This window comes from Chelonia mydas, chromosome 6 (genome assembly GCF_015237465.2).
Source record: "Chelonia mydas isolate rCheMyd1 chromosome 6, rCheMyd1.pri.v2, whole genome shotgun sequence".
Classification (NCBI taxonomy): domain Eukaryota; kingdom Metazoa; phylum Chordata; order Testudines; family Cheloniidae; genus Chelonia; species Chelonia mydas.
In genome coordinates this window covers 118,637,332-118,649,243 of record NC_051246.2, presented here as the reverse complement: position 1 = coordinate 118,649,243, position 11,912 = coordinate 118,637,332, and the positions used below count along the sequence as shown (strand labels likewise).

General features: G+C 43.5%; 1 protein-coding gene across 1 annotated transcript in view; it reads left to right on the top strand.

Annotated features, from left to right (window-relative positions):
• The first annotated feature begins 302 nt into the window (after nt 1-302).
• RHOJ (ras homolog family member J) overlaps nt 303-11,912 on the top strand; it is a 78,197-nt gene continuing 66,587 nt past the window's right edge. Inside the window, exon 1 of the mRNA XM_007068011.4 lies at nt 303-936. Within this exon, the coding sequence (XP_007068073.1) occupies nt 759-936 (178 nt within the window). The 5' untranslated portion in view covers nt 303-758. The remainder of the gene's footprint in view (nt 937-11,912) is intronic.

The following is an 11,912-nucleotide window of genomic DNA, read 5'->3' as shown; positions in this document are numbered from 1 at the left end:
TTCCCTTCTTATTCGTTTAAGCCTGAATCCCCATCTTGCACAGCATTCCCCAGTGAAAATCATCTACGTATCTAACAGTCAGCACCAGCCTCATCTCAGCCAGCCCGGCATTGAGTGCGTTAGATGAAACAGGAAGCTTAACAACTTTAGCCTGCAGTGAGACCTCTAGTGTTTTTCTTACTCTATGTCCTGGCATAGTTCCTCTAAAGTACAAACACACACAGAGCTCCTATTGTTTGCAGCCCTTCACAAGCCCACTGATCCTAATATGGAATTCAGCAGGAAACCCATGATTTCCTGACACACAGCAAGCTGAAGAAAGAAAGGAAAAACTCCATTAAAAACCTCCAGCTTTCCTCCATGTTAGAAATGAAATGGAAAATGGAGTGGATTTAGCAGGAATCCCTGATTCCTCTGGCCAAGCTGGAGAAGGGGAGAAGCGAATCAACACCTCAGACTGCTGATATTTTTAAAGTTGCAATAAATATCGAGGTCTCTGTGACAGGATGAGTATTTCCTGACTCAAGCTCACAAGAAAGGGCAATCCTTTTTTTAAAATCGATGTATAATTTATTTACCTCAATGCTCCTCTTTACTGATATGGTCATTGTTAGAGGCGGTTGGAACAGCCTGGAAACATTAGCATGATTTCCTGAGGTTGAGAGCCTCCCAAACTCAGGAAGAGTCAATACAATTGCACTTCATTTTCCCTTCATGTGCACTTGGAAGTCCTGGGACCAGCAGCAACACCAGCAAGAATGAACTGTAAGGAGGAAGATGACAACAGCACCCACTGCAGCAGCAATAACGTGAAGAAGATGTTGAAGTGTGTGGTGGTTGGGGATGGTGCAGTTGGGAAAACCTGTCTGCTGATGAGTTATGCCAATGACGCCTTCCCGGAGGAGTACGTGCCCACCGTATTTGACCACTATGCAGGTAAGGAAGTACTTTGTAAAAAGTCTAAATAGGTTCAGAAAACTCCAGGAGTGAGGTGAAGGGAGATCAAGGGCAAAGGAGGATGGGTCAAAGGGGATGTCGGGGTTACTGTGAGCCAGGGATGTGATTCAGGTTTGGAAGGCAGCCAGACAGCTTAGAGGGCAGCACATACAAGTGGGGCAATGAAGTTAGGAGAGAACTTATTTGTTTCCCATTTTGGTTTTGGCAAATATGCAGAATTAGAAACACAACTTTAATTAACCTCCACTGGGCTTTAAAGGCAGTGGATATAAATCAGCATTTGCATAACTAGTTGCCAGGCTTGTCTGGGAGTTTTGAAGTTCTAAGTTGAACTTAGAAATGTGTGTGAGAGAGTCCTCCAGACTCTCACACACACATTTTGTCAGTCATCTTTTTCCTCGTGGCAAATGATTCAGAAGCTGCAATACTGAAATCGTTTTTATGAACTAATCTTTGAGTAAAGCACTGAAATCTCACCCAGTGCTGCCAGAATGAAGCTTACTCTGTTTTGCTGGCATTTATTATTAATAGTATTTAATATCAGAGTATGATGATGAGCAAAGCAGCAGCGTTCATTAGTTTTCATTCTTAATGATGAATGTGCTTGTCTTAGGTAAAAAGAGAACCACCACTCACAGAACATAGCAAAGATCATAGCTGATATTCATTTTATCACAGTGCAAGCTGATACACACATCTTAAGACCACCACAGTTTAGGTACAGTATTCACAGACCACTTTTACTGTAGCAACTGCTTACAACTTTTTCAAGTGCTTCAAAAGTGAGCACGTGTACTGTGCAATAGGCTGAAAATGCCTTTACTGTTGCTTAAGTTCTCCTAATCCAAGCGCTGGTTGTCCCCATCATGTTACATTACTGATTCTATGATTTTTTTATTTACAAGATCCCTGAAAAAAACAGATTTTATAAGTAATGCAAAACTCATCACTGATCTTGCAGCAGTTTTGTTTTTTATTTTCTGTTTCTCCTAAACTGGATTTTCATAGCATGGTTTATCATAGATTTGGTATTCTGTAATGGGAAAATCTCTGCTTTCACCTTGGCTTCATGTCAGGTTTAGCAGAGGGACGTGGCCAAAAAAGAAACCGTGTAAATGCTGAGTTTGATATGTGGTAATGTGAAACCCATATTTCTCCATAAATGTGTGTAGCTTCATCTCTAGATGCAAATAACAATGTCTTTTCTCCACCACCTCTCCCCATTTATTTTAAAATCCCATTTTTAAAAAGCTGTTTCCACAAAACAGAAATAGGAGTAAAAATTTAATAAATATGTATGAAACAATATCTATTCCCATTCAAATGCAGATTTTACAAATGTATTTGCAGAGGCTGAAGAATTAGGTTTCTGAGATTATCTCCAGTATTTATTGGAATTCTGAAGCATTCAAAGCAACTAGTACAAGGAAAAGTGTTTTTAGGAGAAAGCCCAGAAAGCTAAGCAAACAGATTGTTCAAAGTCTTTAGATATTAATATACTATTGTGGGACAAACCATCTCTGATTAGAGTGATTAAAAACTAGAGCTAGTCAGAAAATAGAATTTCCATTCCATGGGAAATTCCAACATTTTGAAATCTGTGTTTGTTCCAAATCAGCATGAAAAGTAAAAATGTTGAAATTTTCCATGGAATGGATAGTCTGAAAAAATGTGTTTTGATAATGTCACAATGCTGCATTTTGATAATGTCAAAATATACTATCAGAGTATTAACTAGCACAGAACTGGGAATAGCTTAATTACACAGTTGTCATTGATGATAGGGTGGTAACCATTGACAGCAGCAGATCACAAATTATGCTAACTTGCCCTACCTGCTCGCTATCCTTTGTATGGGCCACAGATGTGAGGCAGGTTTTCACATTATTGATGCAAAAGGAGGCAGGCAACAAGGGTGTAGCAAAGGAATTGTGTCAAATTTCAGGGGGCTAAGCTCCAATTAGCATTATAATTATGCTATATTTATACAGTGCCTTTTACACTATGGGACCTCAAAGCACTTTGCAAACTGTGGTCCCAATCCTGCTCCAATGAAGTCAAAGCCAAAATTCAGTTGATTTCAGTGAGTGCAAGAAAAGGCCCTCTAGAGATGACAGTTATTTCACCTAGCATTGAAATGCAGCCACTTCTGGAGCGAAGCATTGCACCAGTTTCATAGTGCAAACAGCTGCATGACACAACTTTTTAGGCCAGTTAATAAATATGTGAATTGTTCCCCTGCATCGATCAGCTGCTATTCCCCCCCCCCCCCCAGTCTCTTAGAGTGTGAATTTGTAAAATTTCAGGGTAACATGGCAAGGCCAGCCTTTCCATCAGTACCCATGACAGGTGTTGGGTAGGTCTGGGTAGCAGTGGTCTGGGACTCTGGGGACTGTGTGGGGAGGCTGATTAATTTGTTATATATATAAACATGTTGTAACTGGGTTCTTTGATTTGACTTGGGCTAATTGGTGGGTCTGCTTATTTATCAGTGTACTTTTAAAACACTGTCCAAAATACTCAGAGCATTGGTTGGGTACTTATTGTAGAATAGTAAAAATCCAAGTCATGTGCTGAAAACTTCACATGCTAGATAAACTGCTGGTTTCTAGTGGCAAGCAAACAAAAAAAAAATCTATCCCAGTGGCAAACAGGACAGCACAGGCAATAACAATAGATGTTGGTTTCCATAGTTTATAGCAATTTCTGCCAAATCAGTTTTATGCCATCTTTAAAATTCTGATGCTGATCTTCTCTGAGCAATGCTTTCCGAGTCAAACTGAGTTAAACTGTATCAATCTATGTGATGTTATACATGTTTACTTATGACTGAGACTGCACCAAGACAAAATTCAGTTCAATCACCAGCAGAGCTGGTTGAATATTAACATAAACATGGTTACTCTGATTGTGAACATTTGCACGAATACAGCTAACATTCCTCCACCAATGTTCACCCTGAAAGCTTCAGAGATTTTAGTATGAATATTTATTCATCCCTAAATTCATATTCAAAAGTGTGTTATTTCCTATTTTTCCAGTCACTCAATCAGGGACCAGAAACAATGCCATGTGCCATAATTAGCCAACTTCACAAAAAGGTCACAGTGAACAGTTCATGAAAAACCATTTGTCCAAAATAACTGGTGAAGAAAATCAAGAGTCGTAAATGATTTGCTGATGAATATTGTATGCAGTGGTTCAGTTATGACTGCAGCCAGGCAAACTAACAGCAATGTAGAATGACCACAGCCATTACTTTCTTCTGTTCACAAATTAGGAGACTAATTGTTTAGAAATGTTTATTTTCAACTGATTGATAATGTTTTATATGGATGTGTCTCACTTGTTGAGTAGCTCCCAAACTATTTGCTTCAACTCTTTATTGTTCATGGTGTGTTAATGGTTAGCTAAGTCAGATGATACTGTTTTTGTCCCCTGGCTGAAACTTCTATTACTCCTGGGGGAATTCTGCACTACTGCCTGTGCACACAATTAATGAGCTGCACATATTTTTAATTTTTTGTGCAGAAAAAAGCTTCTGCTGAAATGTTGTTGCAGCTCTGCCTTTTGCCCACCAGAGGGCGTTGTGGTGCAAGAATAGCAGCAGCTCCCAGCAGAAAATAACTTCTGCAGTTCTGCCTTTTGCCCACCAGAGGGTGTTGTGGTGATAGAACAAAGCAGCAGCTCCCCGCCAGCGAGAGAAGAGAAAGAGCTGCCTTCTTCGCAGCAGGCCAGGTCAGGAGATAAGGGCTTATGGGAGACAGACAGTGTGGGGTGCTGTGGGGATCAGACAGGGGCTCATAAGAGCTAGTGGGGGACGATAGACTGGGGTCAGGGGCTGAATGGGAATGGAGACACAGGGCCACAGGGGAGGGAAGTGCAGGGCCACAGAGCTACATAGGGACAGAGGGTGGCTGGGTGGTGGCATAGAGACACATGGAGACAGGGGAGGGAGTACAGGGACACATAGGGACAGAGGGAGGGGGTTCAGGGCGACATGGGGATGGGGGTGTCTGAGTGGGGGTGGAGGGACATATGTGGACAGGGGGGTGGAAGGACACATGGGGACTGGGGGAGATGTGTCCAACTGAATGGGAGAGGCTAGGGGTCAGCCAGGGTCTGCATGGGGGAAGCTCCCTAACAATCCCTCCCTGCCCCCCCCAAAAAACCTGTTCCATACTTTTCCCACCCATACCCAACAACCCTCCAAGTTCACACCCAGGCTCCTTCCCAGCAATATACTTCCCTCTCCCTCAGCTCCTCCATTATCCTGACTCCTCCAAGCCTTTGCAGTGCTCCTGAGGGGTGCAGGAAATACGGTTCTGTATTGTAGTTTAAATGAATTATTACTCCAAGTTCTGTATTAATATGCCTAGTAAGAAATCTATTTGTCAAAACATTTCCCGAATCTTTTTTATTGTCTGTATTGTTACAGACATACTTGCTGACAGGTATTTTGAAATAAATGACCAACAATAATTGAAACTGGTGAGATTATATTGTGTTATTTTGATAAATAAAATGTGCAGAATTTTAAAATATTGCGCGCAGAATTTTTAATTTTTTGGAGCAGAATTAACACAGGAGTATTCTATAAACAGAAGGAGGAGAATCAAGACGACAGCTGCATGAACATTTTTTGTTTGTTTCCCATGAATATTCTTGCAAACAAGAGAGAGAGAGAGGTCATTCAGACAAACATTTGTAATAACTCAGTAGAAAAGGACATGAATACAACTGAAGCAAATTTGTAATATTTACTTGAGGGGCTGTTTCTCTCCTCCCCTCCCCCCACAATGTTCACCCAGATCTAGTCTACCAGATTTGAGCCCCAACCTTGAGACAAGAAAGCATTGATTCCTTGTACAACCTGGCCCTTTCAGGTTAATAGTGACAAGCTTAATGTGCTCATTAACCACTGGAACAACATACTAAGGTTTTTGGTGGACTCTCCATCACTGGCAATTTTTAAATCAAGACTGGGTGTTTTTCTGAAAGATCTGCTCTAGGAATTATTTTGGGGTTTTATGGCCTGCGTTATACAGGAGGTCAGGCTAGATTATCATGATTCCTTCTGCCTTGGAATCTATGAATTATTCTGTTTCTTCCTCTGGACCACTAAGAGATGGCACAGAGCACACCTTCTCTGTAGAGCCCTAGCCACTGGCTTACATGTAATGACTGTCTACTTGGTCAGAACCCAGGATCTATAGTTTGAGTTAAAGAACTAACTCTCCTAGCTTGTAGCAGACTCATATCCCTCTGGATCCAAGTACAGAGAGCAACAATATATTGAGCAGTGAGTTAAACTTACAGTCTAAATGATGGACATGACAGATAAGTATACATAACTCATTCTTGTACCAGAATGACTGATTTACAAATAGGTGGCTGCACTATTTCCAGAATAGATGCCTAGCTAAAAGAAAGGGGAAAAAAACTTGCCCAGAGCTTCTAAACAACAGAAACCCCTAGCTTTATACAAATCTTTCCATTTCTGCAGGATGTGGTGTGGCCGTATTATACTGAGTCATCAGCATAATAGCTTCTTTGCTGATTAAGTCAATAAAAAATTCTCCCTTGAACTTTCTTCTCCACTTAGGAGGACTTGCTGCAGATGCCTAGCTGATTGGTGCATATAAAAGTGCCACAGTTTATCATTCTGTTTCCCTCAGCGTATATACCACTACTTTCCTATGTCCTAATATTTCAGTGGCTATAGCCAGGACTAACTAACTACATCATGGAACTGGCACAGGACTGGGAAGAGAAAATACATTTCCTTAACTTGTCCCATCAAGACAAAGTCATTCAAAATGAAGGACATCTTTTGGCAAATTATTACTTACCTTTAAAATGAGAAAATGCTAGTTATAATATTTGACATCTACCTTCAAAATGGATGCTTATTTACCCAAATCCTGGGAGACTGCTCATTAATAGGCTTCTCATTGAATCAAAGGATTGCAGCTCATTACCAAACTATCCCTGTCCCAGCATGCACTGGGATCAGAATAAAACTTGGGACTGATTTTTCAAGGATATTCACTTCATTTCCCCCAAAGTCCTGCTTAGGAATCTGGAAGGGACCTTAGATGGCATCTAAATCTTAAGTCCTTTATTAGTTTTGTGCCATACACATTCATGAATTGAAAACTAAGAACAAAATCCTGCCATTAACAGATGTTGCTGTCTCCGTGCATGGGGAAAGTATCGTACGTCACAGGGCAAGATGGCTTGAGACAGACTTGGAGGACATGGGGCCAAGTGCATCTTGTTTCTCTTTTGCTAAAGAGCAGCACGCACTTTCAGCTAGGCCATACTGCCAACCCCATATGTGCTGGGGCACATGGGGCAGGCTGGCAGAATCTTGAGGTCATGCTGTTTCAGCTAGCACAAGAGCCAGTCTCTAGACTTAGCACTTCCCCAAGCCATCAGTAGAGATTCTGTCCTTTGCTGGGCAGGGGAAGAAGAGTCTTCCCTGCAGAGCACACTGGCACAGCAGTGACTCCTGAAGTACATGACACCAGCACCGGTCTCTGGGGGAGAAGGCAGCTGCTGGAGAAACCATCCACAACTGGAGTGGGAGGGGAGCTGAGTAAAGTCCCTTCCTAAAGGGGATGGGGACACAGCTGTAAAAATTGCCCATCTACCATGGGAGAGGGATGAGGGTGTTGCTGGGGTGGGAAAAAGCAGCAAGGGGCGGCGGGGCGGGGGGGGAGACCTTCCTTCTCTTCACCACACAGTGCCAGGAGCCTGTCCCTTGCACCTCAGTCCAGCACCAAACCAAAGTTGAATCAGATTATTAGAGAAATAAAAGCCTAAACCATCAGCATGGATAGAGTCAAAACTCAGCCTTTCAGACAGGAAGTTAACATGAATTTATGAAGGGGAATTGGACTGATCAGTCCTGCCGCGGTGCAGGGAGATGAGTTAGATGACTCATGAGACCTCCTTTCCAACCCCAGCCATTCTAAGGGGAAAGAAGCATTGTCTTTTATTAAAGACTTTCTGGCAAAGACATTCAGCAGTGACTGCAAGGTAATGATATTAACACTATCAGCTAAGGCTGAGTTTTCGGCAGTCCTTATGGGAAGCAGCCCCTGTAGCACAAAGTGGGAAAACATGCACATTCAAGCATGTTGTTAATTTTTATCCTTTGGGAAATGGGACAAAAATACCACTCCTTCCCCCTGCCAAAGAGAGCCTATTTATAATATTTCTTTGCTGAGAACACGCAGTCAAAAAAACCCTCCTAAGGTTAGAAAATGTGTTTTAAGTTCATAAACTGTCTCATGCTCTAGTTTCAAAACAGGCAGTTATCCAGGCATGATGAGCAACTTTATCCTGGAAGAACAGACCCTCCATAACTTGTGACATCTTCTAGTTCTGTGCAGTCGTGCTCACTCTAGTTCAAAATCTGCTAATCTCCCTCAATAAGTTTTCCTGCAATAGCGCCTCTTAGCGCCAAGATGCTGGTTTTAGCCTGGGGGACCAGATTAGCTGAGACTTCCTCTCTCTGTGAGCGATACCACTGCAGTGGTGACTAGCAAAGGTGCATCAGGAAACAAAAAGGGATGCAGCACCATGGAACAGATATTCAGAAAAGCTGAGGGCCAGCCTTTCAAGTACTCTGCATCCAAAATTGGGGCCAGATTTTGAGCTGAGCTCCCACTTACAGAAGGTCTATAGTGCAATCACAGGGTGTGATTACAGCTTGAGCAGGCATACCCATGCTAGCTTTAATCTACCTAGCTCAGGCACTGGAGCAGCAAAGCCATGGCAGGATGCAAGCCAGCTCCACAAGTAATTACCCAGGGCTCTGGGCAGGCTTGTACAGCTTATGCTGAAGCATGCACTGCTGCTACTTCACTACTGTGGTACCTGTACTAATAGGGATAAAAAACCCACGGCTCAGGTTCCAGGGCTGAAAAAATCACTGTGTAGATGCTCAGGCTTAGGCTCCAGCCCAAACCTCAATGTCTATTCAGCGATTTTTAGCCCTGCAGCACAAGCCCCATGGGCCCAAGTCAGTTGACCCAGGCCACCTGCAGCCTTGCCATGGGTTTTTTATCCTTGTGTAAAGGTACCCAAATATCTACTCAAGCTGCAGTCACAGCCTGTGATTGCACTACAAAGATCCCCTTAGACACTTAAATAAGAGCTAGATTTTCAAAAGAGCTCAGAACATGATGTACTGCCTGTTTTTGAAGATTTGGGCCTGGTTACGACACTGAAAACTTCTGAACACCAGGTCCCATATGACCAGGAAGCACTCCATAAACCAACCAGTTAGGTGTTAGACATACAATCAGTTGGACAACCTCATCCCTAAAGGATGCTGATATGTGTTTTGGTTAGACAATGCGGGCGTGCTTCAGAAGATATAGCTTTTCTGATACTGAAGTTTGACTTCAGACATGATATAAACTATCAGTTAAGGGTTCTTTTCTCCAGGGGCTGTTCACTAAAGTTAATGGAAGTTAGAGCACATATTAAAAATGTTGCTTATGTATGTAGTCTAATTTTCACAATGGCTATGTGGCGCATTGAATAAATAAAGACAAAGGGTCTGACTTTTGATTTCACACGAGTGTAAATCAGGAGTAACTTCACTGTACTCAGAGGAATTATACTGGTCTGAAGTCAGCGTGAGATCAGAATACCCACATTCCAGTTTTTAGGATTCAGTTCCAGGGTTTTTGTGGTCATAATATTTATTTTTATCACCCAAATTTAGTGATATGAAAACTGTCATCCAGGGTTGCCAGGGAACTGAGCCTGGAATCTATCATGTTAAAAATGCAAGTTAATACTGCTTGACCTGGAGGAGTAACTCTGTCAGCTAGCAGCAGCAGTTGTGTCCTGTCATCGTATGTGAAACAGTCACTAGAGCAGGGGTGGGCAAACTTTTTGGCCTGAGGGCCACATCTGGGTGGGGAAATTATATGCAGGGCCATGAATGTATGGCTGGGGAAGGGGGTTGAGGTGTGGGAGGGAGCGTGGGGTATGGGAGGAGGTGCGGTGTGCAGGAGGGGGCTCAGGGCAGGGGGTTGGGGTGCAGGAGGGATTTGGGGTGCGGGCTTCGACCCAGTGCTGCTTACCTCGAGCAGCTCCGGGGTGGAGCAGCATGCAGCTGGGCTAAGGCAGGCTCCCTGCCTCTGCGCTGCTCCCAGAAGTGCCCAGCATGTCCGGCAGTGGCTGTTGGGCGTGGGGTGGGGCAGGCGGCTCAGCTGTGCACTGCCCTTGCCTGTGGGTAACACCTCTGAAGCTCCCATTGGCCGTGGTTCCCTGTTCCCAGCCAATAGGAGCTGGGGGGGGAGTGCCTGCAGGTGAGGGCAGTGCACAGAGCCCTCTGCCCCCCCCACCTCTAAGGGGCAGCAGGCACGTGGTGCCAGCCGCTTCTGGGAGTGGCACGGGGCCAGGGCAGGCAGGGAGCCTGCCTTAGCCCCACTGCGCCACAGGGGTGGCGATCCGCGGGCTGGATTGAAAGCCCTGATGGGCCAGATCTGGCCCACGGGCCATAGTTTTCCCTCCCCTGCACTAGAGGACTCCAAGCCTCTTTTCCTAGCATGGGTTACGCACTTCCCCAACCTGGATAAGCGCATCCTTAGCATTTGAGGTCCAAAGCAGTTCAAATCCCTTTATGGCCAACCGTTTGTAACGACCTCACATAACCAAACAATGATTGCGAGTGAGGAATAAACCCAGAACCTTCAGTGCTAAGAGGATAAGAACAGACTATAGATGGCAGCTAATGAGTTAATTCTTTAGCAAAAGTGGTAAAGGATCATGGACATGGTTTTAACCCTGAAAATTCTGAGTTCAATCCCCAATGAGGACCAGTGGCTGATCATATCTATTCATCTATTGTGTGCTGATCATCACAGTATTTAGCTTTGAGCCTTGCAAACCACAGTACAGCTCAGGGGAAAATACATTTTGTTGTTGACAAGGAAGCAAGTAAATTTTAGAAGCTCCTATTCTTGATGAACTGTTCCTGCCAATGAATACAGAAAGAGGTGGATAAACGACAGCTGGGCTCATCCTGGAATATACCATTAGTCATGCCAGGTTTGTAACAGACATGACCATTGAGGGATAAGGGTTTGAACCAGGTAGCTGTCATAGTAAGATATAATAGGGTGGGCTAAATAAGTTCCAAGCAAAAGGAAGTCCTTGAAGTGAAGGAATTTGTTGCATGTAATAAAATGCCAACTAGAAGATCTATACAGAAGCAAAGGAAGCAGATAATTTCCTTAATGTATTTCTGTGAAAAGTGCTAAGCTCCTAAGAAATCGGAACAAAGTCATTTATGAAGCACAACAGTTAATTTATCAGGAAGGATGTACAAATTATTTGCAGGAGATACAATGAAAAATGTCACATAATTGAGCCATTTATTTTTGTCAAGGCAAGAATTAGGTTACAAAGAAGCCTTGTTTTTGTTTGCTTCCCTTCCCCCATTCACTATATTGACTTACGTAAGTGTTTAGAGAAATGTACTTTGGGGACTATTCACCCAAGTCCTTTGCACAGATGTATGTTTCTACAGGAAGATAAGGATCCAAATTCTGTTTTCAGTCACACAGGTGCAACCCCATTATTAAACCCCAGGAGCTTTGCGTCCATCCATCTGTTAGTACATGTAACCCTTCTGCCTGTCAGAGTTGGCAGCAACAAGGGCCAGGTTCAGTATCTAGGGGTTCCATTCCAATAACACAATGCAAAACCGGCTCGGGCCCCCACCCAGTGACAAATATATACCACCCCCGCTGGGCGCCTCCAAGAGGCAATACTTCCCCTCTCGCAAGCACATAGTCTGAGTGTAGCAAAAAGCCTTTTAATAACAGAGAGAAACACCACCAACAGGATTCATAACACAACCCATGAACAAAAATCCCACCCCAAGCAAATTGGGGCGTGTCCTTTCCCTTTTGTTCTTGAGTCCA